General features: G+C 38.8%; 3 protein-coding genes across 4 annotated transcripts; 2 read left to right on the forward strand and 1 right to left on the reverse strand.

Moving 5' to 3' along the window:
- Positions 1-355: 355 nt before the first annotated feature.
- On the reverse strand, positions 356-7,011 carry si:ch211-122f10.4 (cathepsin A-like). Its single transcript, XM_037749285.1, has 11 exons — positions 6,651-7,011; positions 6,404-6,515; positions 5,382-5,519; positions 5,150-5,308; positions 4,212-4,303; positions 3,651-3,735; positions 3,416-3,568; positions 3,194-3,327; positions 1,681-1,843; positions 1,346-1,435; positions 356-1,254 (listed from the first exon to the last, which is right to left on the reverse strand). Exons 1-11 carry the CDS (start codon positions 6,818-6,820, stop codon positions 1,171-1,173), a joined length of 1,380 nt encoding a protein of 459 aa, XP_037605213.1. The 5' UTR covers positions 6,821-7,011; the 3' UTR covers positions 356-1,170.
- A 2,636-nt stretch (positions 7,012-9,647) lies between these two features.
- On the forward strand, positions 9,648-15,173 carry LOC119499844 (transcription factor E2F4-like). Of its 2 annotated transcripts, none has more exons than XM_037789056.1 (10): positions 9,648-9,897; positions 10,352-10,514; positions 12,147-12,256; positions 12,366-12,521; positions 12,690-12,733; positions 13,703-13,767; positions 13,860-14,175; positions 14,641-14,688; positions 14,793-14,837; positions 14,940-15,173. In XM_037789056.1, the coding sequence occupies exons 2-10, from the start codon at positions 10,356-10,358 to the stop codon at positions 15,053-15,055; spliced, it is 1,059 nt and encodes a 352-aa protein (XP_037644984.1). In that variant the 5' UTR covers positions 9,648-9,897; positions 10,352-10,355; the 3' UTR covers positions 15,056-15,173. The 2 variants fall into 2 exon arrangements, with proteins under 2 accessions (XP_037644984.1, XP_037644991.1); XM_037789063.1 differs by having other exon boundaries at positions 9,648-9,896; positions 10,348-10,514.
- A 3,006-nt stretch (positions 15,174-18,179) lies between these two features.
- On the forward strand, positions 18,180-26,215 carry LOC119479583 (dynein regulatory complex subunit 4-like). The gene is made up of 11 exons (XM_037755358.1): positions 18,180-18,340; positions 18,629-18,724; positions 21,305-21,502; positions 22,196-22,396; positions 22,522-22,576; positions 22,664-22,866; positions 24,769-24,939; positions 25,097-25,177; positions 25,307-25,516; positions 25,605-25,670; positions 25,771-26,215. The coding sequence occupies exons 1-11, from the start codon at positions 18,338-18,340 to the stop codon at positions 25,882-25,884; spliced, it is 1,398 nt and encodes a 465-aa protein (XP_037611286.1). The 5' UTR covers positions 18,180-18,337; the 3' UTR covers positions 25,885-26,215.
- The last annotated feature ends 1,409 nt before the right edge of the window (positions 26,216-27,624 follow it).

Here is a 27,624-nt window from a genome sequence, read left to right on the forward strand (position 1 = left end):
ATTAGTCAAGCTGTTTGACTAAATACATTTACAATACATACTTTAGAGGAAGGGAAAGAAGCTACAGTCAAAACAGTGATGCTGTACAGTACAAAAAAAAAACTTTAGTATCTAACGTTTTTTTTATTTTATTAAAATGTCTTGAAATCATTGTTGGAATACAAATTGTTTTTATGGTTTGGTGCTGAATCATTTGTGTCAAATATTTGATTTTTTTTCTTATCCTTGGTGCTTCAGACAAAACATTTCCGTCATTGATTTACTGTGTTCACAGGTGAAGGATGTACAGGTTTTTTTTTGTTAATCAGAAATCATGTGTCGCTGTTGTCTCATAAAGAAACTGACTCCGTAAAAATGAAGTTCATGGCAAGTTTTAATGGAAATACTGTGATATTTCAATAAATTAACTACAATCAAAGCATGTGAATAAATCTGACAGTCCATATGTCTCTGGCAGTTCAAAACATTTAATAAAGAGACAAATACAAGTGAAGTCGCAGTTTTGATCGTATCAGTTTGAGCATCGTCATTTACATCAGTGCCACAGAAAATGGCATCATCCCCTTCATGTAAACTGCAGTTGAAGTATATGGTGAAGGAAAATTTCCGTTTTGGCTCTTTGTTCAGCACATTAGACATTAATTGAATCCGAGGCCAAAGCGCTGACTCTGTATGCAGGGTTTTCACATCTATTTTGGGTAAATTGTGAAGGACTTGTTTCAGGACAATCTTAAACAAGACAACAAGGCCACCAAGGAGTTTTTAAGGCTAAACAGAATGTCCTTAACAGGCCAAATCAGTCAGATAACAAAGCAGCCAACTAAGCAGGTGCTTTTCAATTACTGAAAACCAGACATAAGGCACAAAACCCCCAAATGAGGAGAGTGTCTAAATTCCTACGCTATAAGCCCAATATAGATGTAAACATCCTCAATACTGGCACTTGATTGGTTTAATTTAAAATCCAATGTGGTGCAGAACAAAGCCAACGACATATATCCCTCTCCATATACTCACCACACTTCACTGCAGGTACCCGATGAACAATATAGATGAGAAGAATATGTACCCCAACAGTCCCTTTCCCTCCAAAATCATCTTCCCTGAGAAACATACCATCGAAACAAGTGATGAGTGCAGGTATATTAGTGAGACAGTCTCCATCATGGCTCAGTAGGTGCCATTTGTTATGAAAGACTGGAACATATGGAGAGCTGGACCTGGAGCCCACTGAGGAACCATGTGACCCGCACCCTGAAACACAGAGGACAGCGGTTGTTTCACTATAATGCAACCAGACTATCAATGTAAACCAGGACAACCACACACACACACTGGTGGTTACCTTGACTGTCAGGAATGTGATGTTTCCAAACTGTTGGTAGAAACCAGCGACCTGGTTATCATGAAGCCAGATCTGGTACTTAGTGGTGGCCTGAGAACAACATGTATTAGTATTATTATTAACAAGTGTATCTGCTTGTAGTTTCTTTATTCATCAAATGCACAGCAAGCAGTCGCTGGCAATGAGAATCTTGGGTCACAGGTTCCCTTCAACAATGCTCATTAGACATGTATATATATAAAAAAAGGAAAATCACACAAGTAAAAGCAAAATGAGAATCAATGACAAAATAGTACAAGTGTCTTAAATATTAAGATTAAGATTAAAGTTCCTACCTTCAGACCGAGGTCTTCCACAAACCACTGGTCTCCCAGGAAGTTGCAGGCCATGTCGGTGTCTCCGTTGTAGACGAGCGCCCGCAGGCCCAGAGAGAGCAGCTTCAGGTACACCTCCTTCACTGTTTGGTACAGGGTGGTGTACTGCTCTCCAACGTCATCACTGCAATGAAGAAACGAGTTCATTATGATCGTGGTCGACATGTCCCTGACCTCCTACCCAACTCCACACAGATCACTTACAAATTACTGTCATTCAAGATGTAACGGGCATAAGCAATGGATTCTAAACAGCAATTGGCTTGTGCTATCGTCTAAAACTACTCCACTGTGTTAAACAGCAGTTATCGAGGCAAAACATTTGTAGAATTCACACGGTTTCAAAAAAATATTGCGGAAGCAGAAAACAGTGTGGAGTCTACCTTTGTTTTTGCCATAAAATCTCCCGTTTGCTTGAGCACCTGGTGGATGTGCATACATTCCTCCTTTAATAATAGTTGAAACAGCAGTAACACAATGTGACTGCTTGTTTTAGCCATGCTAGTAGCATGAATCCTCTAGTGCCATCATGAGGTGGGCATTTGTGGTTTTGAGTGAAATATCTCAATTATTGGATAAACTGACATGAAATTTGGTACATAAATTTGGGCGGCTGTGGCTCAGACGTAGAGCGGGGTCGTCTACCAATCGGAAGGTCAGCGGTTCAATCCCTGGCTCCTCCAGTCCACATTTCGAGCGTCCTTAAGCAAGATACTGAACCCCAAATGGCTCCTGATGGGCAGGTTGGCGCCTTGCATGGCAGCCATCAGTGTATGAATGTGTGTGTGTGAATGCTGACATGTAGTGTGAAGCACTTGGAGTGGTTGAAAGACTGGAAAGGCACTATATCAATTTACCATTTACCAAATAAGTTCATGTCCCTCTCAGGATTAATTGTAATCTCTTTGGTGATCCCCTTACTTTTCTTTTAGTGACATCATCAGGTCATATTTTCAATTTGTACAATACTTTGGCTTATGACCAAATGTCTGCAAAACTAATGACATTCCCATCAGCCTCAGCTGCACTTTGGGTTTGGAGCTTATTGGACTAAACTAAGGAGAACATTATACCTTCTTAAAATCAGCAGTTTAGCATGCTGATGTTAGCATTTAGCTAAAAGCACTGCTGTGCCTAAGCAGAGCCTCACAGAGCCGCCTCGTCTTGTTTTACTGTACTCTGCACACTTAGCCATTTTGTCATTTAAATTGCTGCATTTTATCAGTAAATAATTGATTTACTAAGAGTAAGCTGTGCATGTACCAAACTGTTGCTTACAGGGGAAAATGAGGTTTATCATTTTGTAACTTTTTTATGTCTCTGAATGTCACATTCTTCTTGTGCCACTAAGAGGTGAGATGGTCAGTTTAACAGTGTGTATTGATTGATATATGAAGATAACATTTTTGACATGCGTGTTGGACACTGACGGCCAGCTATTGACATCACATTCATTATTTTAGCTGCAGCGTACCTGCAGATGTCCCATGGTGGCAGAGTATCTGGGATGTGTAGAGCTTTCCTCACGTCGCCTCTGTTCAGCCAGTTCATCTGAGCTGTACTGTTGATGCAGGGAGGGACTTCAGCCAGAGACACTCCAGCTGAAAACTTAATTAAAATAGCTTTTTATTGTTACCACTGCAAGACAATAAGAAGAATTTGAAGCACAGGTGCATCATTGGCAAGCAACCCTCACCTCGTGTGTGTGTGGGTGTTTCCTGTCGTTCTTAAACAGGTTACTCATGGTCCTCTCGTAGCCTCTGGAGGATCTTCCGCCACCCTCACAATCCAAGTAAAGGGCGTACTCATTAAGTCCGCTATAGTACACAATACCAAAGGCCACATTCACCTGAAGGGAGACAAGGACGACGTAAAATCAGAGTCATCAGCGGTAGCACCAGCTGAACTGTGAGGAAATCGAGCACACGTACCAGCGTCATGCACGTCTCTGAACTGGAGTTGTAGAAGTTACAGCTCCCCTTGTCACAGCAGTTTATGTTCAGATCACGCCACAAACTGCACATAAAACATAACTTTACAATGACAGCAACCACAAACGGTGGAATTTATAACTTCTTGGCTTGTTGTCAAAGTAGCATGAGTTATACACTATCTGTTACATTGATTTCTCTGGTAGATTTAAAACCACAATGTGTGAAAGTGATGTTTTTCTTTGGACTTCTAGCATTCAGTAAAGAAAAGGACTCTGAACATTAAAACAAATGCAGATACAAACTGTAGCTCCTCTTCAGACAACAGGCAATCTTCCCTTTTATATAGACAACAAGTCATTTACAATCAGAAGTCATGTGATTAAATAGGACTTGTGAAAATGACTAATCTTTCAGTTCTGTCTTTTGAAACCTCGTTTGTCTCAGTGAGTGTCGTTTCAAACCGGAGGTTATGCATGTTGTGTGCATCACTGATAAATTAATTTTTATAAATACTCCCTTAAGGAAAACAAGCTTCCTGTACAGCAAAGTGACACTTACTCTTCTCCAAAGAGGCCGTGGTAGTAACCAAAGTAGATCAAAGTTTGGTCATTGAGAGCAAAGCTGCTGAGACCATTTCCCACTGAAAAGCCCTGAAAACAAAACAAAACAAAAGTATTCAAGATAAATGTTGCAAAAGTATCTTCTCAGTTTCACAAAATAACATCTCTTCAATCATGAAACTGCATTGGGATGGTGGTACTGATACTGAGCAGTTGATGGTGCTGATGGGCCAAATATCTGAGGCTCAAGAGAAGTTTGCATCAGTGGTGGAAGAAGTACTCTGATCTATTACTTAAGTAAAAGTAGCAATATGACAGTGTAGAAATACTCTGTTTGTTACAAGTAATAGCCATACATCCAAAGTTTTAGTTAAGTACAAAAGTATGAGCATCAAAATATACTTAAAGTACCAAAAGTTAAAGTACTCATTATGCAGAGTGGCCCATTTCAGATAAAATAAAATAATCCTTTATTAGACCTACAGCAGTGAAATTTGCAGGATTGCAGCAGTAAAGGGGGACAGTGCAAACAACAAGAGTAACAATAAATAAGCAAGTAAACAAGAAAGATATAATAAGTAAGTAAACAGTGAAAAGAATATATAAAAAATAGACTGAATGAGTGGTTGGGTTCACACATTCAGTCTATTTTTATGTATATTACAACCACTGATTATATTGATGCATTGAGCTAAATTTAATTACTTTTTACAGGGAATTCCAAAAGTCTTATCCTATAATAATAAATTAAGTTTAAGTTAAGTTAAGTTATCAGATAAGTGTAATAGAGTACCAAATAACATTTTACTCTGAATTGTAGACAAGTATAAAGTTGCAGAAAATGGAAATACTCGAGTACAAGTACCTCAAAACTGTACTTACTTGAGTAAATATACTTAGTTACCTTCCACCACTGGTTTGCATGAAGCATCTCACCTTGAAGTTGATTTTGGCAGCTCCAGTAGCAACTCGCAGGCTGAGGGTTGGTACATAAATCCCACCATAACTTTCCCCAAAGATGAAGAACTCATTTTGAGTGAAATTTGGGAACTTGGCGAAGAAACTCTGCAGAGCTTTGTAATTATCATCAGCAACCTAAGAGAAGAAGAACATTATGAAATAGAAAAGACTTATTTCTAAACTTTTCAATGTCAGTCAGTGAACTCACCTGGTCATCATCGGTGGAGTACTTCTGGTCATCGGAGTAGGAATATCCCACCCCTGCAGGAGACTCCAGATACAGCACATTGGCAATCTTGTTCCAGCTGGACGGGTTCTCATACAGTGTGAACCCGTTATCATTTACCTGAAAAGGAGAAGACAACAATGTCCATTCAGAGTCAGTCGTGTTATTCGGTAGGGATCGACCGATTATCGGCCTGGCCGATATTAACAGCCGATATTCGGCATTTTGGCGATTATCGGTATTGGCATTTTTTTTAACTGATCAAATTAATTAATTTATAAATGCGCTACTTTGGCCGTCTCACTGGAGAACAGGCTGAGTAACTCTGCTTTCTGCACCAGCCTGCTGCTGCTAAATTGAGTCAAACTTCAGCACAAATTTACGTTTTGATAGCTTTATTTATTTTTACACTTTATAAAACTTCAGAGAGATATGGTTTATTTATTTATTAAAATTTTCAGTTATTTCAGGACTATTTGTAACTTTCAGAAATGCTTGTTAACAGCGACACTGTACATTCACTAGATATTCTCAGAGCTAAACTAACTCTTCTGCAGTGTGTAGTGAGCGCGCGCTCACGTCTAGAGGTGGAGCGAGAACGCGCGCGGTGTGTGAGTGAAGGCAAGCAGGCAGAGGAGGAGAGTGTCCGGCCACACGCGAGCGCGCATTTACGAGCGTGCATGTGTCCCGACCCGGTACATTTATACGCTTAAAAAGTTACAAACAGTCCCTTTAACTTTATAAGAAGCTGGGAGCTCCCTGCACTTTTTGTTTTAAGATAATGTTTAAATGTTCTCTTTTAATTAAACATATGCTTTAATGCATTTCAATGAAGTTTTGCGTTATTCCCATTTTTGACACCAAGATTTTAATTTTTACTGCATGTATATCGGTTCAAAATATCGGTTATTGGTCTCCCTGATTACTAATAATCGGTATCGGTCCTGAAAAATCCATATCGGTCGATCCCTATTATTTGGTGCACATTGAGGAGGCATGCTCACATGAAATGGTCCATTCTCTGAGAGGAATCCATCCAGTGAGCTGCAGCCTGGGCCTCCATTCAGCCAGAGCACCACAGGGTCTTTGACCGGGTCCCTCTGAGAGGTCACAAACCTGCAGGAGACCAGGACCAGGACCAGGACCACGGTTACATACACTGGAAGCTCACACACACCTCCACTCATGAGGTGGAGCGAAGTGAGGCGTATTGAGAAGCTGCAAAGAGCCTCTCGGTTCCTGTTTTCTTACCAGTAGTGGAGGAACTTGCCGGGCCGTGCGTGCAGGTGTCCGGACCACTGTCGGTAGTTGGGTTTGAACGTCATACCTGGCAGGTGGGTCACCTCATCTGGGGCGTACTGAGCCCGGCAGCCGAGAGGAAACACTGCCAACAAACACACCAACAAACCACCGGCCAACATCTCTGAAACTCTGCTCACTTCTGACTACAATAGTCCTGAAACTACTCGACAAAAGACGACGTTCCTGTTTCTCTTTAGAGACTTCCTCCAGCGTCCTCAGTTCTGCTCTGCTCTGCTCCGCGTGAAGAACGAGACGATCCAGAGCGTCATGTGACTGCTGTTGTGGGCCACGTGACCAGCGCCTGACTCCACACCCGGAAGTCACCAGCAACTAAATACAGCCATGTGTGAATTGTGTGAAGCAGGTTTATTGAGTTATATCAGTTTATAATTCAAATCTGGACACCTCAAACACTTTTTTATTGAACAAATTATAGTACAACTAGAGGAAGATACTCACACTAATATATATATATATATATACATGAGAATATTACTTAATATTACTTAAAAGACCAAGATGTTACAGTGCAAGTGAAATGTTTGTGTCTGCAGGCATAAATACTTTTCAAACTGTATTAAGAAATCTCATGGACAAATTTGAATGCCGGCTTAATTACTCTGAGAATGAGATAATCTTGCGGTTGTCTAACATCAGATTTAGCACTACATGGTAGCCTACCAATCACAGCTGTGGAGGCACTGGTATAGTTCTTTATATGTAAGGCATTGGAGTATGTATATATATTTTTAATATTTATATTTTGTAATATCTTTTAATCATGACTTTTTATAGTGCTTCCTGTATTGCAATGTATTATATGTAATGGATTGTTGTTGTTTTTTTATTTTATCTTATCTGGACCTTGAGTCTGCAATAAAGTTTGAATGAATGAATATATAGTCAAGATCGCCCACCCAATATCTCAATATATATATATATATATATAGAGAGAGAGAGAGAGAGAGTGAGAGAGAGAAAATTGAATCATAGCAACAATAGGTACAGCAAAATACATTACATCATACAGTGCATTAACAGGGCAGCATGTTGTTCATGTGTTTGTTATTTATTTGAAGCAATTGCAGCCAGCAGTGACCAGTCCTTTATGTTTAAAATAATTTAAAGAGATAAAGGTCTCAAGTTTAAGCTTGGCCTGCAGATCATTCCAGGACCAGGACCATAGTGGAACAGGTTTGTTTTACCAGCTTCTGTACTGATAGAAAGCACTTTAAACTGAAGTATTTTATGTGACCTAAGATTATAACTGTTTTAGAGAAATACAGACTTCCAGCTTAAGTAAGAAGGGAATTTGCCAGAGATGATCATATAGACTAAAATGTACCAATTTTGTAACCTACGCAAAGTGAGGGATGACCATCCTACCATGCTGAATGAGGTACAATGATGGGTCCTGAAGCCAGAATTAGTGACAAACCTCAGGGCTGATTGACACAGGGGGTCGAGTTTGGACAGTGAGGCAAACCTGTAAAAAGTATAACCAAAATCAATCAAAATCAACTAAAGCAACACAAAATGATCATAAGAGGCTATTTAAGGTTAAATTAAACAAAAGGCAAAGCAATGACAATGACATCAAAATTTGAATATAAGAATATATTCTATATGTATTCTTTCTCAAGTCTATATTGTTTGTTTGTTTTTCTACAAGGACATGGTTTCCTCATTTACATTTTCCCATGAGAATAATTACCTTCACCATCAAAGTTATATTTGTATCAAGTTTATCCATGTAATACAGATGTCAGATTAATTAAAGGAAGGTATGTTGTCAGTCCTCAATGAAAAGCTATGAGTATCTTTTCAACTCTATTGAACCCCTAAAAAACTGTTTCCAGGTTTTACTCAAAGAACTCAGTAAAGCTTTTCTGGAACAAAACTCAGGGGAAAAGGGACATTGAAAAAGAGGAAAGGTAGAAATAAATTAGATGAGTCACACCCCTCTGAGAAGTGATATGCATAGTGTTTATTATTTTCCAGCATGATGGAGGTTTAGCAGCTGATTTGTTAGTTTTTGCTCCATAAAGAGTTAAAATAATATAGCCTGTTCTTTAAGCTTAGACCCTGTCACCCTGGACCTGGAGCTATAGGCCCTTTTCACAGCAGACATTTTGACTTGTCGCAGTTGGAAAAGCACACATCTTACTAATAACATTAACAATGGCTCTATTATGTTCCAGTGTCTCAATAAGTTGTGCCAATTGTGACAAGAGGACCCTGCAACTGAAGCAGCTAAATGGAATTTAGCCATCATCAGTTTTATTATTTGCCCCTGTGCTTTTACTAAGATAAGATAAGATAAGATAAGATATTCCTTATTAGTCCCTCAGTGGGGAAATTTGCAGTGTACAGCAGCAAAGGGGATAGTGCAAAAAACAAGATGCATCAGCTAACACAGTAAAAAAGATCTAAACAAAGTGTAACAAAATATGAACCATTTAAATAGAAGAAGTATAAAAATAGGAGCAGTATATACAGTATTGACAATAAACAGACTATTAACAAAATTGCACAAGTGGAAAATGAGATTGCACAGTGAGAATGAAATGAAGTTCCACCTGAAAATATTGCACAGTATGAATTACACCTTAGTAGTAATAATGATAATGATATTGCAGAGGTCATTATACAGTATAGTGCAGTTATTGTCAGTTTTTGATGTGTAAGTGTAAGTGGTCTACTGGGACATGTCAACATGTCCTCTGCGAAAAAGGCCTATTTAGTAAGTAGGTACAACTTTTTATAAAACAAAAAAAAGAAAAAAGTTATGTTATTGGACTAGTTCTAAAGCTCAATGTACATGAAATTCGTGTTAAATAAAGAAATAAGTTAAGATCTCTTCCAGGGTGCCCTTTAAAAAAAATGTAGTCAGAGAGGATTTTATTGTGGTCGGTCGAACGTTTGGGCTTTTATTGTGAAGGCAGGTATATACAGCTACCAGAAGAAAACACGCGCCCAACTCCACCACAGTGGGGGGCGGACCGGGAGGACTACAAGTAAAGTTGGGACATTGCCATTAATATTGGCTTTATATTGGAATTAAACTAGGGCTGCGCATACCTGCCCATCATAACTTGTATCTGTAGTTAAACTACTCTCAGTAGTCGTCGTCTGGATTGATAACGGCAGCTCAGTACCGTCGACAGTAACTCTGCACCGCTGCTCCACAAACCAGGTAAACACTCTTCTGTCTCCTAATGCTCACTGTTGTCGCTGAGGTCCGGTAGACAGTCTGTTAGTATGCATGTTTCAGCGCTTTATCGAACAACAACAAGTTATATAATATGAAAACACTGTGTAAACAACAGTAACTGTGTGTTAGCTGTGTACTAGTGGAAAGATAATGTACAGTAGAGTATTAGTGTTTCCGGTACAAACTTTTCATAATAAATCTGTGCACAGAGAGAAACGAGCCGTGGTGAAAGTAGAGACATAAAACTACGTGAAAATATGTTCTCCTCAAAAGTGTACCTTTCACACTACGTATTCAAATCCATATAAACCTACAAAAGGGCTCATACAGGAAACAAGAATTTTATTTTGAAGAACCTGTATTTCCGGTTGTGTGGAGCGGGCTCTCTGCAGCTGATTCAAACAACACGGTTCATTTGTTTTCCTCTCTCCTCCAGCAGAATGGATCCTGAAGGTGGCCCACATAGTCCAGAGGGAGAGCCCGCCACGACAGACCAGAACCCCAAAAACCAGAGGAGTCTGAGGAGCCTTCATACGCTGGCCACGAGGTTTGTCAGGTTGTTACAAAAAGCTGATGGAGGTGTGCTGGACCTCAAAGAGGTGAGTGAACTGAAACCAGCACAACAAACACTGATCCCATCACTGGAGACGTTTCTTCATTCATCATTATTTGTCAGAAATGTGTAACTGTTGATACCTGAGTGTTTCTGTCTACTGTAACCACATGTTAAACCAAGTGAAAAACATGTTTTTCATATTGAGGTTTTCATTTTTATTTTTTTCATTTTGTTTTTCCTTTATTTGCTTTTACTCAGACATTTACATAAACTTACTTAATTAGATACAAATATGAAGTGATCCAACTTTTCCTCTTTTTACATTGAAATTATAGAACACACAAATAGAACATGGGGTGCTTTTCATGTGAAATAAGATCAAATAAATAATAATAATAATCAAAAAAAATTACATTTAGAAAAAAAAGAAAAAGTAAACAAAAGAAGGGCGTTTTGGGGAAATATACTTTTTCCACTCCTTCCAAATTTCCTCAAATTTAGTTTCTTGAGAAAGTAATTCTTTCCATTACAAATATGTCATAAATTACATCGTACCAGTTCTCTAATGATGGGGTATCTGTTTTAAGCCTTTTCTTAGTAATTGCTTTTCTAGCAGCTACACTCAATATTCCAAATAAGTATTTTGTTTTAATATTTGTAGATGTTGAAAGTAGAAGACCAAACAGGAGTTCGTCCCACTTAAAAACTATGTTAGTCCCAAATATAGTAACTAATTCTGTGTAAATCTTACGCCAAAATTAATTTACTTTTGGACAGGCCCAAAACAGGTGATGAGGTTTTTATTTCACGTAGCATTTGAATAAAAACCTCAAAAAATTAGCGACGGTTAAATGCATACACCCTCCTTAGGCACATATTATCTCTTGGTGTTCTCTCAAAAGTGCATCTCTCCTAAACAAACAACTAGGAGAGTGTTGAGTGCTACAGTTGGTACTTATTTGTTTTTTCTTAAATGAGAGGTTTTGGACTCTAAAGGTAGGGTTGGTAAAGATTTTATAAAGATTTTTGTTATGTCAGTTGAAATTCTCATTACATTCCGACAACAATTAATAAATCAAATGCTATGACAAAAAAGAAAACAAATCTGTATCTGTTGCAGGACTGTAATAAACGTGTCTAATTGAACGGGCTACCTACTTACCTTCCTGCGTGTCTACCTACTTACTTACCTACCTACCTGCGTGTGTGCACTCTACCCGTGCAATCATTGCGTGTCACCGGAGTCTTCCACAAGCTGCTAGCTTGACAGCTGTGACTACTAACAATAGCCATGTTCGCCATTTACATTCATTATGATATGTTTATGTTTGTAGAGGGGGTGGCTTTGGAGGGAGACCTGAGGGAGTGTTGCCGACTTGGCGACTTTTTCTCTAGATTTAGGAACTTTTGGAGCTAGTGATGCTAGCTACTTTCATTGGAAAAGAGTTAACAAACCTGGCCTCGGTTTTTCGGTTAGATCATTTTTTTTTAAATCTAGTGTACCCTTGCTAGTTTCTCAAGATCGCCCACCCTGCCTTTAAGTGACTTCTGAATGTTTCAGTACAGTTGGCTGAGAAACTCAGATCATAGTCTTACGTGGACATTTACAAAACAATGATGATCATAGTGTAAGAAAGAATGAGGAGGCTTTATAGGCTTTTTGTGTTCTTTTCAGGCAGTCAGTATCCTGGCTGTCGGACAGAAAAGGCGAATCTACGACATCACGAATGTGCTGGAGGGCGTTGGTCTGATTGTGAAAATCTCCAAGAGCATTGTAAAGTGGATGTAAGTTTTTAACCTTGTCTTGTTTGCATGCATTTGCACATGGTTGTCTGTCAAAGAGGGTGATGCAAAATATGTTTAACAATATAATACTTATGCTTTTTTAAAAAAGTGGTGCAATGCCAGGAGAATATTCACCCGGGTCAACCAACAGACTGATGGAGTTGAAGTTTGAGCTGGCGGACTTGGAGCAGAAGGAGTGTATGTTGGACCAGCAGAAGTTCTGGGTTGAACAGAGCACCAGGAATACAAGAGAAGACTGCAGCGAATATCCTTTTTACAAAGACATAGCTAAGAGTGTTGGAATTTATGTTTGTTGGAAATGTTTTACTTTTCCTGCTTTAACAGTAAAAATTAAAACTGAAAATGAGACGTTGGACAGCATTTTGAGCAGATGTAATGTGGTATCTCAAGTTGAACCTTGACTCAAATCAACTCTGACCTATGTGAATCATGAAGATATCTGCAACTGCTTCAGTGGTAAGTTACAGTTACTCGTGTGTACTTTTTTGTGCTAACATATTTTTGATACAGCAAGTAATCCAATTGTGATTTAGTGCATTTTCCTAGTTGGACTGATCCCATCACAGCTGGACAAACACTGCTGTATAAGTTCATGATGGCACTTGAGTCACAACAGCAGCTGACATTGGTGCAATTTGTTCATTACAGAGGCAAAAAGACTAAACTAACATTTCTTTTTACTTTGAATTAGGGTTGTCAATCGATTAAAACATTTAATTGCATGATTGTCCATAGTTAATTGAGATTAATCATACATTTTTTTACCTGTTCAAACTGTACCTTGAGGGAGATTTGTCAAGTATTTAATACTCTTATCAATATGGGAGTGGACAAATATGCTGCTTTATGCAAATGTATGTATATATTTATTATTTGAAATCAATTAACAACACAAAACAATGACAAATATTGTCCAGAAACCCTCACAGGTACTGCATTTAGCATAAAATTAATATATGCTCAAATCACAACATGGCAACAACAGCTGTCAGTGTGCTGACTTGACTATGACTTGCCCCAAACTGCATGTGATTATCATAAAGTGGGCATGTCTGTAAAGGGGAGACTCGTGGGTACCCATAGAACCCATTTTCATTCACATATCTTGAGGTCAGAGGTCAAGAGACCCCTTTGAAAATGGCCAGGTCAGTTAATCCTTGCCAAAATGTAGCATGACTTTGGAGCGTTATTTAGCCTCCTTCACGACAAGCTAGTATGACTTAGTTGTTACCAATGGATTCCTTAGTTTTCTAGTTTCGTATGATGCCAGTATCTTCACTCCAGCTTTAAAACTGAGCCCCCTACAACCTAAAAATCGCAAGTTGCGTTATTATCACATTAACTTTGACAGCCCTACTTTGAATATATAAGAACCAGATTAAATTATTTTCATTTGAAAGGATTTTCACTCTCTTCTTTCCTCAGGCCATACTCTCTTGGCAGTACGAGCACCATGTGGCACACAGATGGATGTTCCCATTCCCAAAGCTGTATGTCCTGCATCACTGGAACCGACTGTCGTTTTTTTTGCTTTCTTTAATTCAGATGGGATCATTTACTATGTGCATACATCTTCTTTCAGGTTCAGAACAGCCCAGCAAAGTACCAGATCCATCTGAAAAGCATCAATGGACCGATAGACGTCGTACTTCTTAACAAACTCTCTGTCAGCTCTGATCCTGTCGTGCTGCCGGTCCCACCGCCTGAAGAACTTTTACGGAACGCCAAATCAGCCATGTCCACTTCAGATGAGACAGAAAGCAGTACCGCACCGTGTCAGGCTTCAGCTAATATCAAACATGGCACTAAATCTCGAAGGACGGTCTTAGAGGACATGCTGCACCTTAAGTCATCATCATGTTTAAACGCTGAGCCTAACAGAACTGACGCATCTGGATGTGAGTGTTTTAGTTTGTACAATTTCTGAAGTGTGTTTTTGTTGAAGTAGAAACCTAAAACTCCATTGAGAGGTGAACTCGACCCTTTGCCAGATTGATCTCAAATCAAATCAAAAAAGTGGATTTAATGTGAAGCTAAAAACATTATTTATTTATTTATTTATTTGTGGACCAACATTACTGCTGGTAAATTGACCTTTAAGTATCACTCGTGCTCCTTATCTGAACTGAGGAGGAGATAACACCGACGTCAAGCTCTTCCTTCACTGAATGATGCAAACAGTTTATCAGTTATACACACAGTATATCCCAGTAGTTGCTGGTTCTGCGGTGTCTTTCTCTGTGTAGGTGATTATTTCCTGCATGCTTAGCTCACACAATAATGTTTTCATGCCTCAGTCATGCATGTGTCTTTCAGCGCTGAAGATTTTTACATTGATGTTTTTAAAAATCTTTTTTTTCCAGTGCGAAATTTATCAAAAGAACTGCGGGATGTACTACGCACAACCAAAGGTAGGGCTCGTGTTGTGTCTCTGAATTATGTATGTTCATTAAATTCTTATGTCAGTTTATTTGACTGTATATGGATGTATGAAGTGTCTTCCCTCATTTTGTAGAATCAATGAATGCAAATCTGATCAAAGAGCTTATGGCCTCTGAAGGTAAGTGCAATTTATTTTCTGACTTCATATACTGTATATTATATTCATATCTTTCATGTTTGTCGTCTATTTGTATTAATCACGATTGCCTCTACTCTTCAGTCTTTTCTCCGCTCCTCCGTCTGTCTCCGCCCCCATCTGAACACGAATACGCCTACAATCTGGAAGAGAGTGAAGGCCTCTGTGATGTCTTTGATGTTCCTATGCTCAATGTTTGATGATGAACTCCTGTGTTAAGGACTTCAAAAGTACAACATTTTACTCCAGCAATGTACATAGTTGTCTGTTTTTAAATAGTTATTTGATTATACCAAATAATAAACAAATGATTTTGAATATTGTGTCCACCTCATTCCTGTACTGAGAAGCAAATATAATACAGTCCAATTCAAACAGAACAGAACGGCATGGCAATCCATCCAGTCTTTGCTGAGTTATTTCAGTCTGGACTGTCCTTAAGAATAAGCTAAATTGTTGTGTTTATCCTCCTGTAGGCATAGCACTTCACTGCTGCATGCACACATTAAAAAGAAAACATGTACAATGATATTTACACATCATTTAGTACATGTACCTTTTGCAGTAGGTTTGCTGCTGCACCAGGTGATGAAAATCAATGATGCGTGAACAGGTTTTACAATCTTCCAGGAAGAAATAAAGTGAAACTGTATTTTGGGATACATTTGGTTCTTATTATTCAGCCTTAATATGGACTTTAAGTCGTTGTATTTTATGTAAGGGTATTTAACCAAATATGTGAAATACAGAGTTTCTCTGCAAACTGAAGACTGACTACTAAGCACTTCAAATGATGATGTTCTCTGTCTTTGTACAGATGATGATTTATTCATTAGATCTAATACAACTATCCATACCCTATAAATCAGGGGATCACAGTCATATTTAAGTATATTTAAAAAGGAAACATTCTGTAGAAATAGTGGTGTGCAACAGTAGATTGTAGGTCAACACCAGTAGTGTTTGGCTCATACAAAAACAACAGTTACATAGATTTAAAGTGAAACAAAGCTTCATTTTAAGGAAATGGTTGCTCAAAACTGATTTCCTGTTATATACAGACGTAGGCAAAGTTGTTGGTAACGTTCCGTTAAAGAGAGAAAAACCCACAATGGTCACTGAAATAACTTGAAACTGACAAAAGTAATAATAAATAAAAATTTACTGAAAATTAACTAATGAAAATCAGCTGTTGCTTTTGAATTGTGGTTCAACAGAATCATTTTAAAAAACAAACTGATGAAACTGGCCTAGACAAAAATGATGGTAGCCCTAGAAAAGATGTAAAATAATTTGACCATAGGGACATATTAAACTAAGGTGTGTCCTGTAATTAGCATCACAGGTGTCTTCAAACTTGTAATCAGTCAGTCTGCCTATTTAAAGGGTGAAAAGTAGTCACTGTGCTGTTTGGTGTCATGGTGTGTACCACACTGAACATGGACCACAGAAAGCTAAGGAGAGAGTTGTCTCAGGAGATCAGAAAGAACATTATAGACCTTCATGTTAAAGATAAAGGCTATAAGACCATCTCCAAGCAGCCTGATGTTCCTGTGACTACAGCTGCACATATTATTCAGAAGTTTAAGGTCCATGGGACTGTAGCCTACCTCCCTGGACGTGGCCGCAAGAGGAAAATTGATGACATATTGAAGAGACGGATAATACGAATGGTAACCAAAGAGCCCAGAACAACTTCCAAAGAGATTAGAGGTGAACTCCAAGGTCAAGGTACATCAGTGTCCGATCGCACCATCCGTCACTGTTTGAGCCAAAGTGGACTTAATGGAAGACAACCGAGGAGGACACCAAATCATAAAAAAGCGAGACTGGAATTTTCCAAAATGCATATTGACAAGCCACAAAGCTTCTGGGAGAATGTCCTTTAGACAGATGAGACAAAATTGGAGCTTTTTGGCAAGTCACATCAGCTCTATGTTCACAGACGAAGAGATGAAGCATCCAAAGAAAAGAACACTGTACCTAATGTGAAACATGGAGGAGGCTCGGTTATGTTATGGGGCTGCTTTGTTGCATCTGGCACAGGGTGTCTTGAATCTGTGCAGGGTGCAATGAAATCTCAAGACTATCAAGGCATTCTGGAGCGAAATGTGCTGCCCAGTGTCAGAAAGCTTGGTCTCAGTTGCAGGTCATGGGTCCTCAAACAGGATAATGACCCAAAACACATCTAAAAACACCCAAGAATGGCTAAGAACAAAACATTGGACTATTCTGAAGTGGCCTTCTATGAGCCCTGATCTAAATCCTATTGAACATCTGTGGAAGGAGCTGAAACATGCAGTCTGGAGAAGGCACCCTTCAAACCTGAGACAGCTGGAGCAGTTTGCTCACGAGGAGTGGGCCAACATACCTGTCAACAGGTGCAGAAGTCTCATTGAGAGTTACAGAAATCACTTGATTGCAGTGATTGCCTCAAAAGGTTGTGCAACAAAATATTAAGTTAATGTTACCATCATTTTTGTCTAGGCCAGTTTCATTAGTTTGTTTTTTTAAATGATTCTGCTGAACCATAATTCAAAAACAATATCTGATTTTCATTAGTTAATTTTCAGTGAATTTTTATTTATTATTACTTTTGTCAGTTTCAAGTTATTTCAGTGACCATTGTGGGTTTTTCTCTCTTTAACGGAACGTTACCAACAACTTTGCCTACGTCTGTATGTGAAATGAGAGGGAGGACATTTTTTTAGTGCCATCCAAGGTCCAACTGTGTTTAAATGTCCAAAATGTCCTTAGCTGTCATCATCAATTCAAGTCTTATCTACAGCTTGTTTCTGTAGATATTGACCTAATTGGAATAATACAATGTAAGATGTGTATTTTTTTTCTTCTTTAATGGAATTGGTTGCATTTTTGACATTAAACACTTCTATGCTGTCAAATAAAATAAGAGATAAGATGAGATAAGATATTGCTTTATTAGTCCCGCAGTGGGGACATTTTCAGTGTACAGCAGCAAAGGGGATAGTGCAAAAAACAAGATGCATCAGCTAACACAGTAAAAAAAAGAGCTAAACAAAGTGTAACAAAATATGAACCATTTAAATAGAAGGAAGTATAAAAATAGGAGCAGTAAATACAGTATTGACAATAAACAGACTATTAACAAAATTGCACAAGTGGAAAATGATATTGCACAGTGAGAATGAATAAATAAAATGTAGCAAAAAGTACAATATACCTTCCCCTTCTACACCTGAAATATATAGGAGGGGAAGTATATAATAGCATAAAATAGATATGTAGTAGTATATAGTAAGTGTACTTCTGTCCACCACTGTGCTGCTGGTGCAACGCGCCTCCTCCTGGAGGTACCTAGTAACCACGTGCTCGTGTTGTTATGGCAACGCATGTTAGAGACAGACTCCTGCGTTTGCTGCTAACCGGTCAGCTAGCTTAGCTTCACAAAACGATAGAGACATTTGCCCGCCTCTCCGTGTTATTTGCGTAATATATACACGATGGTAAGCAAAGCGTTCTTTAGATTAATTCATCATAACCATGTGGGTTCATAGTGGGCTGACTACAGAGCTAAAGTTAGCTGTTAGCTACCTAGAAGCTAACAGCTGTTATACCTAGAAGCTAACGCCTGGTTGATGTGTGAATCTCATGTTGGCTAAAGTGCCTCTCATGTGTTGCCATTATATTCATGAAAGGCACATACTAGTGCCAGCTACTTCCTGACAACAACAATGTTTAGTAAATATGCTATTAAGACTTAGTTTTAACTTGTTTCTATAACTTTTCTACAGCCACCCAAAAAGAAAGGCTCCAGTAAGAAGCCTCCAAAGACCAGGACGCCCACACTGATAGATGGCCTCACCAAGGACGAGATGTCAAAGGAGCAGGTCAGAGCTCAAGGGTGGTGTGTGTGTGTGTTTGGACGTGTGGAGGGATGCTTCGATGTTTTATGTCAAGAGGAAAGAAAAGTTTCCTGTTCAAAGCGATGTGTACATTAAAGGGGTCTTTCAGCAAGTTTGTATTGCACTTCCATACAGCTGGGAGATTCCCAAGAGACAGGTTAAAACAAGAATGGTACAAATCACTGCAGCAGAGGTAGAGATATCCTGACTTTCAGTTCCCAGTATGGGCCAAGGTCTCAAAACACTGGATACTACACAGGTCTACTATATGTAGTAAATCTTTGCTGGGATGGTGGAGTGAGTGAAATATACATTTCATTCTTCAGCAGTGTCTAATCCGTTTGTAAATGTAGCCTATATTATCATATTAGAGAGCACAATGTAGTCTAATATATTATAAATGGGTACTATAGATAGACAGAGGAAAAAGGATTCATGGTGATGAATAGATGCTGTAAATCTGTATGTTTTTGCATACATTACAGCTCCATACATACAACATAGTTAAACATTTTATAAAGCTAAAAATGCTGTGTGTACTATATTTACACTTTATCCCAAAAACATGCATCTGTGACATTTTATGTTTTTGCACATGTTGATGATGCCACTATCATCTCCTCTCTCTGTAATCCTCCAGAGGTGTAACCCCACTGCCCATTTCTAACACCTGAGCTAATTGGTATGCATTTCTCCCGGGTCTGACCCAGGTTGTATCTGAATTGTCCTGACCAGGTTTGGCTTGGTTTGAATTGACAAAAGGAGGACCAGGGTAGGTTAACCTTGGTCCGACCCTGGTCATTGGTGTGAAAAGGGTATACCTGTAGCATCTTTTCGTTAGAGCCTACCTGCCTGCTAAAATGCCTGTCAAGCTCAAACCCCCACGTTTTTATTGCAGGCTTTTTGTTATAAATTGGCATTCTAACCAAGCCCAGCTAGCCCTGAAGGTATGGAGTCAGATCACTCTCAATATTAATGAATGCACACAGAGGGATTCACAAATGTATTTTGTGATTTATATATAAATGACTCTCCCCAAAAACATTGTTCAATGCACACAAAACAGTTATCGTTGTATATATACAGTATGTAAAAAAAAGCCACATATAAAAAAATAAGTTTCACAAATATATTTCTGATGCACACACAAATATTTCTTGTTTTAGATAAATGTACTGTAATAGAAATCCACAAATATATGTATTTGCAAGTTTCATCAAAAACATATTTGGATGTTACATTTATATGCAAACTGTTGAACCTGCATTTAAAAGGTGCTTGTCATGTTCAACAGTTTGTATATAAATGTAACAATATCCAAATATGTTTTTGATGAAACTTGCAAATACTGTGTGAACCTGATTTTTTTATCTGTTGATTTTTTTTTTTTTCATTTATGTACAACGATAACTATTTTTGTTGAGTCATCTATATATAAATCACAAAATACAGTTGTAAATCCTTCTGTGTGCATTCATTAATACTGAGACTGATCTGACTCCATACTGAAGACACAATCAGGATTAGTTTCTCAGTCTTTTGTCTGGTTGGAGGATGTAATGCCTCTATTTAATACATTTCTGGCTAATTATTTTACCCTAAAATGTGTTACTTTGTTTAATAAAATAGACTTTTTTTTTGATTATTTATTATTTTTAATTTTTTCCCGTTCCTCTTTTATCCTTTCATAAATAATTCATAGGGATGTAATGTATTTTGGTTTTTCTGTGTGCCTATATTGAAATTGATGAAATTAATGTAGACTTAAATACATTTAAATATGTGATTTAAAAGAAGCTTAACTAAAATAAAATTACATGAATTCCACAAAAGCTCTCCATCATGACTGGTCTATGATCTCTATTGTAGTTACGGCAAATTTGCATGCTGTGCTCTTTAAAGATTCTCAGACTTTCCTCCAGAGAAGACATTATATGACTGATCATTAGTAGTAATACCCCTATGAACAGTAAATTGGACTTTGAAATGTACAATGAGTGGAGTGCCCCTGATTTGGAAAACTTGTACTTCAGGTCAATCTTCACTTGGATGAATAATAGAACAAACTCGATGAGCCTCAGTGTTCCTTACGTGAATATATAAGTTTAATACAACACAAATCTGATATCAAAGAAGATCTTGGTGCAGCATGCATAGACATGTCATATCAAAACCTTAAAGTCACTTAAGGTTCACCCCGCCTTAAACAGGATGTCCCACGTCATACAGAATCTCGTAATCATTCTGCTTTGGAGGAAGCAAAATAATCTTGTGTCTAACCCTTGGTTCAGACTGAATATCTACAATGTCCTCCTCATCTTATCTTAACCCCCCGACACACAGAGCCTCCTCACATAAGGCATGCAAAGTGTGAAGTACTTTGAGGCTTTTCAAAAAATACCAAACAGATGACAATGAACAAATAATACATTTACGATGAGATTCAAATATCTTCATGTCTAATAATTTCCCTGACAAGATAAATGAGGTAATAAGCTACACGGTCATCTACATACATTGTCTGGCTCAGATATGTCCACACTAAACTATATTTCTGTATTTCAGCTGGAAGAGCACATTGTGCGCCTTCGAGAGGAGCTGGATAGAGAGAGGGAAGAGAGAAACTACTTTCAGCTGGAGAGGGACGAGATCCACACCTTTTGGGAGATCACAGACAGACAACTAGAGGAGGGCAAGGCTGAACGGAAAAACTTGGATAAGGACACGGAAGAGGATGAGGGGCGTCACCAAGTAGAGATCAAGGTAAGGTCAATACACAGGTGTATTGTAGCTACACAGCCAAACTGGATCCAAACTCACAGGATAGATTTACCCAAATCTGTACTTTATGCCAGAATATGCATTTCTTTTCTATCCTCAGTATCCCACAATCCATTGTGTGTTCGACATTTCTTTAGTGGCGTGTACAGTAGGGCTAGGCAATATATCAATATATCAATATTGTAATATGAGACTAGATATCGTCTTAGATTTGGGATATTGTAATGTGGCATAAGTGTCTTTTCCTGGTTTTAAAGGCTGCATTACAGTAAAGTGATGTAATTTTATGGAATTATCAGACTGTTCGAGCTGTTCTTATATTTGTCTTTACTCACTTAGTCATTATATCCACATTATTGATGATTATTTATCTAAATATCTCAGTGTGTAAATATTTTGTAAAAGCACCAGCACTACAATATCGTCGCGATATCGAGGTATTTGGTCAAATAAATTGTGATATTTGATTTTGTGCATATCACCCAGCGCTGGTGTACAGGTTGTCCGCTCAACTTTACAAGTCAGGAAAAATCATGTGATCACATTGTTTTTTTTGTTTTTGGGATATTAGCATTAGTTTGTCATTTGTTAAACAAAGATTATCCACTGACAGATTTAATGGCTGAATTCATTTTATATTGCACATTTGATTCTTTTTTTACCCCCCCCCACTAGGTGTACAAGCAGAAGATGAAGCACCTCCTGTGTGAACACCAGAACACAATCTGTGAGTTGAAAGCAGATGGTTTAGTCTCCACTCAGGCGGTGCAGAAAGAGCAAGAACAACTAGAGACTAAGCTTCATAAGGACATGAGCGCCATCAGGGTCGACATGCACGAGCTCGACAATGAAAACCTTTTCAAGGAGCTTGAACTGGTTTGTAGTACACACTATTTTATTTCTATTGATTATTTGTGGATTTAATGTTTCTCTTTACTTTGATATATTTCAACAAGTAAGTATCAGTGCTACAATCACTAGTTTGGTTGTTATCTTAACAGAAACATGAAGAAGAAATGAATAAAACAAGGAACAGCTGGGAGAAGCAACTCGTAGGTAAAGAACTAATTTAATTTTGAGTTAAATTCAAAATGCTGTCAAGAACTAAATACAAGCCATCATTTTGTGTCCCTATTTGAGTAGAAATCCAAGCCAAGTATGAGAAAAAGATGGAGTTGCTGCCACAAGAGTTGGACAACTTGAGGAAAAATGCGATCAGTGAGAGAGAGGATCACTGGAACAGCTACATCAACAATCTTATAGAGGACCACAACAAAGCTTTCAGTAATGCTAATGCACTCGTTGAACGCATGCAACAGGATCTGGATATGAACACTTCACTCAAGGTAAAGTGCACACATTCGGCATCCTTGTCAGATTGACACCAAAGAAATTTCTGATGTTTTGTTTTGGCCTACAATTCATCGATAAACTGTTTCAATTTTGTCTATAAATTGCTTGTTTTGATGGATATTCAATTTGTTATTTGATTCAAAACAATATAAAACACAGAAAAGTCTTCAAATTTGAGAAGCCGTAACCAGATAATGTTTGGGATTTTTCCTTAAAGTGATTCTCTGTAAGAATCAGAAATTGCTTGTTAAAGGGACTATTTGTAACTTTCAGAATTGCTTGTTAACAGCGACACCTGTGGCCGTGAAATCAACGAAAGTCAGCGTCGGGCTCGCGCTTGCTCGCTATAAATAGAGATGAACGAGCATCGCTCAAAACAGTGAGGCAACACATGTCAGCTAAAACCACAATATCACTCTATATTTCACCTGCTTGGCAGTAATGTTAGCTGACCAGACGAAGGTCTCTCCATGAATCACTGCTGATCCTAGTGTTGGCTTTTCCTGCCTCAGCGCAGGCTGAGGCAGCGGGGCTCCGCAGCGTGTCTCCCTGTTCTCTCCGCCCGCAGCCGGAGAAAACGGGGGAGACAGGGGCACCCGGTCGGAGACGATAACGTTCCTCGCCGCGGAGCCCCGTCACTTCACAAGATGTGGAAAACCCTTGTTGGTCTGGAGGAGCTGCAGCATTTATTTCTGCTCAAACGTTAAGTTTTCGCCCGACGTCTGTCACATTTCTGTTTTGCTTCACTAGATATAATTTTGCGTTTTTTGTGCTTCCGTGGAGTTTGTGTTGGAGTTTGAGTTGTGGAGGGGGCTGGTTGTGTGTTTGCATTAGCGGACTCTATTTCTAACCAGTCGTTAGCTCTCCCTGTAGCTGCGCTGAACAGAGTAGGCACACGCGAGCGTCGCATGACGTCACATCCGCTGGGACACCAACCTGAGTCTATCACATTAAAAGCAGTCTACAGGCTGATAGATGAAACACAGAAAATAGCAGAAGGTCTAATTTTTTAGGTTAGGTTACAACCTGTTCCCTCATTTGCAATAAAAAATGATTTATACGTGTAAAAAAAGTTACATACACTCCCTTTATAGGGACTATTTGTAACTTTCAGAAATGCTTCTTAACAGCGACACCTGTGGCCGTGAAATCAACGAAAGTCAGCGTCGGGCTCGCGCTTGCTCGCTCTAAATATACCTGAACGAGCATCACTCAAAACAGTGAGGCGACACAAGTCAGCTAAAACCACAATATCACTCTATATTTCAGCTGCTTGGCAGTAATGTTAGCTGACCAGATGAAGGTCTCTCCATGAACATGATTTAGATCTGATCCTAGTGTTGGCTTTTCCTGCCTAAGTGCAGGCTGAGGCAGCGGGGCTCTGCAGCGTGTCTCCCTGCTCTCTCCGCCCGCAGCTGGAGAGAGCAGAGGAGACACCGGCACCCGGTCGGTAACGAGAAGACAACGTAAAGCTCCGTCACTTCACAAGACACGGAAAACCTCTGTTGGTCTGGAGGAGCTGCAGCAGTTATTTCTGCACAAACGTCCCCTGTGCATTCACTAGATATTCTCAGAGCTAAACTAACTCTTCTGCAGTGTGGAGTGAACGCGCGTTCACGTCTAGAGGTGGAGCGAGCTGAGCTGTCTGAGTGAAGGCGAGCAGGCAGAGGAGGAGGGTACAGCGGCTACACGCGAACGCGCATATGCGAGCGCGCATGTGTGGCGACCCGCTACATTTATGCGCGTACAAAGTTACAAATAGTCCCTTTAATAAATTACACAAAATTGTTGACAATAAATGTAATGTTGTTGGACTAATTGTTGCAGCATTAGTTCTGATCTAGTTATGTTTAGTTTTTTTCACATGGCATGTTTTCTTTATTGGCTATTCTTAGACACAATTTGAAGAGATGAACATGAAACAGAAGGAGAAGGAAAAGGACCTGGTCTGTCTTTTGAAGAATAACAAATGTCTCGCAGAGCCTCTCTCGAAAGTCAAAGAGGAAAATGATGAAAAGGAGAAAAAAATGCAACACTTCGGAACTAATAAGGCTGTCGGTATCGATGTATGTGAATTTTTTTAAATTGAGTTTACTGTTGGAACTTTGTTCACTTATATTTACTGCTACCAGTGCCTTAATTGGTGCCTTGTCTGACATTTGTCTTAGTAACTGACATACTGTACATGGGCACAAGATCAATTTGTGACATTGTTTTTGACAGGATGCAGGTGAAAAGGTTAAAAAAAAGGAGCTGCATGATTTGAAATGGGCTTATGAGAGACTGGAGCAGAAATTCAGCAAGGTAAACGCTACGATCGAGTGTCATGTTGCTCAAAAGTTAGATTGATTCATGTGCACCTCGGATGTGAGCCAAATGCTTGTGGGTATTTATGTGAATGTTTGTTTTCGTGTGTGTGCACATGTCACACAGCTTCAGCTGGAAAGGGATCAGCTGTACCAGACATTCACTCAGAGTATTCAGGAGGTGCAGCATAAAACGGGTTTGAAGAGCACGCTGCTGGAGCGGAAGCTGAAAGGCCTGACGGACGACCTGGAGAAGACGCAGGCTCTGCTCTCCTCAGTGATCTCTGCCTCTAACATGGACCAAACTGCTCTTGATGAGGTCACTGACAAAATTGAGGTAAATTTTCTTGGAAATAGTATGTATTTTATGCACGTTGCCCTACTGTTTGTGCAAGAACATAAAAGAAACATGTTTTTGCCTGTAGGAAAATCTTGACTCCAATCATATTTCCATCAAGAACTTACATTATAAGAAAGCTCAGATTTGCCAGGTTAGTAGTTTGTTTCTTCCTGAAAGTGCTGTCATGCATTTGTCTAAATAATGAGGATGCTAAATACATATTTGTAGTGATATTCATGTGTATCCGGCAGGCCCGTAAGGATTTGCTGCTGACCTACGAAGCAAAGCGAAGGGCTCTTGGTGTCCCTGTGGAGGAGCTTTGTGTGAAGCCCTTTGAGAGTCTTCCAACTGGGAAAAGTCTGTAACAGGATTTGGATCAAAATGAGAAGCAGTGAATCCAAAAGACTGAACCATTTACAGTAAATCTCACTTTCTTTGATCTCATTACAATCTGTCACGTCTCTCATATTTTCCTTTGATACAAAGGTTAATGTAACATAAGGGCATTGTTTTCTCTATCTCATAATTTTTATTTGGCTTCTTGTAATTATGAGAAAATGTGAGTTTAGACTAAAAGGTCCATCATGCCCTTGAGTCACACTGCCCTCCAAAGGCAGGAATAAGTAACTGCAGAAGCAGTGAAGTTAAGTAAAAAGGGTTTGATGTTTTCAGACAGACGGCAAACTGTGTAACAGATTAAAAGGTTGTAATGTCTTTATTTTAAAGCTAATTATTTTAACTCTTAAAATCATTGTCCTAGACCAAACATAGTACCTAAAGCTCATCCTCAGGGAAAACACAGTATCTACAAACTAGATGTGTTACTTCGCTCCATTTGAACTAGTTTAATAAAACTCTCTATGGATTTTTTTCTTTCATCCTTTCGTAAATAGTTCGTAGGGATGAAACTTATTTTTTGTTTTGCTGTGCCTGTCAAAATATTAAGATTTCTATTGAAATTGATATCATAAATGAATCTAGAATTCAATACGTTTAAATATGTGACTTAAAAGAAGCCTAACTAATAAGTCAGAAGCTGAGACTGCAGTTACTGATACTAAACTAGTTCCAGTAGCTCTACAGGACTAGTGATCATCTCTGATCTCTATTATTTGCATGCTGTGTTCACATAATCTTTAAAGATTCTATGATAGTTTTTATATGATAAAACAGATTCTGGTTTTCAGCTCAATTTGGACCAAATAGTTACTGTGTTTTGCTTTTGAAGGGAGAATTGGGTGAATTCCTGTTAATCTCAACTGATATGAAGTGCAGAAAATCTAAATGAGCTGACAACTCAGACAACTTTGCAACCAAAAAAACAATCAGAATATTGGCTGCTCTGGTGTGGTCTGCTAACAGTAAGACATTATCTCTGAGTGTGGTTGGAGCACAGACGTTTTAATTATTTTTTTTCCTGGCAACTCAATTTTTTTTCTGCCACTTATGAAATCTATGTAAAGCGCTTTAGAATTGTAAACACTGAGTTAGTGGTTCCAGACAGTGGAAATAGGGAATATATCCATCCATCCATTATCTGTAACTGCTTATCCTACTCAGGGCCGCGGGGGGCGCTGGAGCCGATCCCGGCTGACATTGGGCGAAGGTGGGGTATCGGACTATCACAGGGCTACGGAATATATCATGTAACCTTATTTTTAAATTAGGAATTGCTCTTTAAAAATAAGATTTCTTAATATAAGGAAAACCTATCTGCCATGGTGGCAGGTGACCTGAAATCTTTACCTGCCACAGCCAACATTTACCCTGTGTTTGGAGGGTGGCAGGTACTAAATTCATTTCCTGTTGTTATTTATAAAGACATTCATTTGTGCAAAAAGTGGAACTAAATTCTTAATTTTACGTAATGGCTGCTGGGAAAGAATTAATTTATTTGACAGTGACAATACATGTAGGCAAACCTTGACTACAGCAATTGAAGTGCATAATACCAACAGAACCTTGTTTGTTAATTTTAGAGGAGACTAAGAACTAACAACCGCTGCTAATAATATTAAAAATCTTCTAAGAAATCTTCTAAGAAAAGTAATAACAGCCTCCCCCCTCCCCCCCCCGGTATCAACGAATTGTTATCCAGTATTCCA

This window comes from Sebastes umbrosus, chromosome 2, assembly GCF_015220745.1.
Source record: "Sebastes umbrosus isolate fSebUmb1 chromosome 2, fSebUmb1.pri, whole genome shotgun sequence".
In the NCBI taxonomy this organism is placed as follows: Eukaryota; Metazoa; Chordata; class Actinopteri; order Perciformes; family Sebastidae; genus Sebastes; species Sebastes umbrosus.

Coding starts and splice junctions, on each gene's coding strand:
- si:ch211-122f10.4 (XM_037749285.1), bottom strand. CDS start 6,820: ATGTTGGCCGGTGGTTTGTTGGTGTGTTTGTTGGCAGTGTTTCCTCTC. Junction 3,328..3,415: donor AACACCCACACACACACGAG/GTGAGGGTTGCT, acceptor ATTTTAATTAAG/TTTTCAGCTGGAGTGTCTCT. Junction 1,844..3,193: donor CCACCATGGGACATCTGCAG/GTACGCTGCAGC, acceptor TCTTCATTGCAG/TGATGACGTTGGAGAGCAGT.
- LOC119499844 (XM_037789056.1), top strand. CDS start 10,356: ATGGATCCTGAAGGTGGCCCACATAGTCCAGAGGGAGAGCCCGCCACG. Junction 12,257..12,365: donor AAGAGCATTGTAAAGTGGAT/GTAAGTTTTTAA, acceptor TTTTTAAAAAAG/TGGTGCAATGCCAGGAGAAT. Junction 14,176..14,640: donor CAGAACTGACGCATCTGGAT/GTGAGTGTTTTA, acceptor TTTTTTTTCCAG/TGCGAAATTTATCAAAAGAA.
- LOC119479583 (XM_037755358.1), top strand. Junction 21,503..22,195: donor GTCACCAAGTAGAGATCAAG/GTAAGGTCAATA, acceptor CCCCCCCACTAG/GTGTACAAGCAGAAGATGAA. Junction 25,671..25,770: donor AGAAAGCTCAGATTTGCCAG/GTTAGTAGTTTG, acceptor TGTATCCGGCAG/GCCCGTAAGGATTTGCTGCT.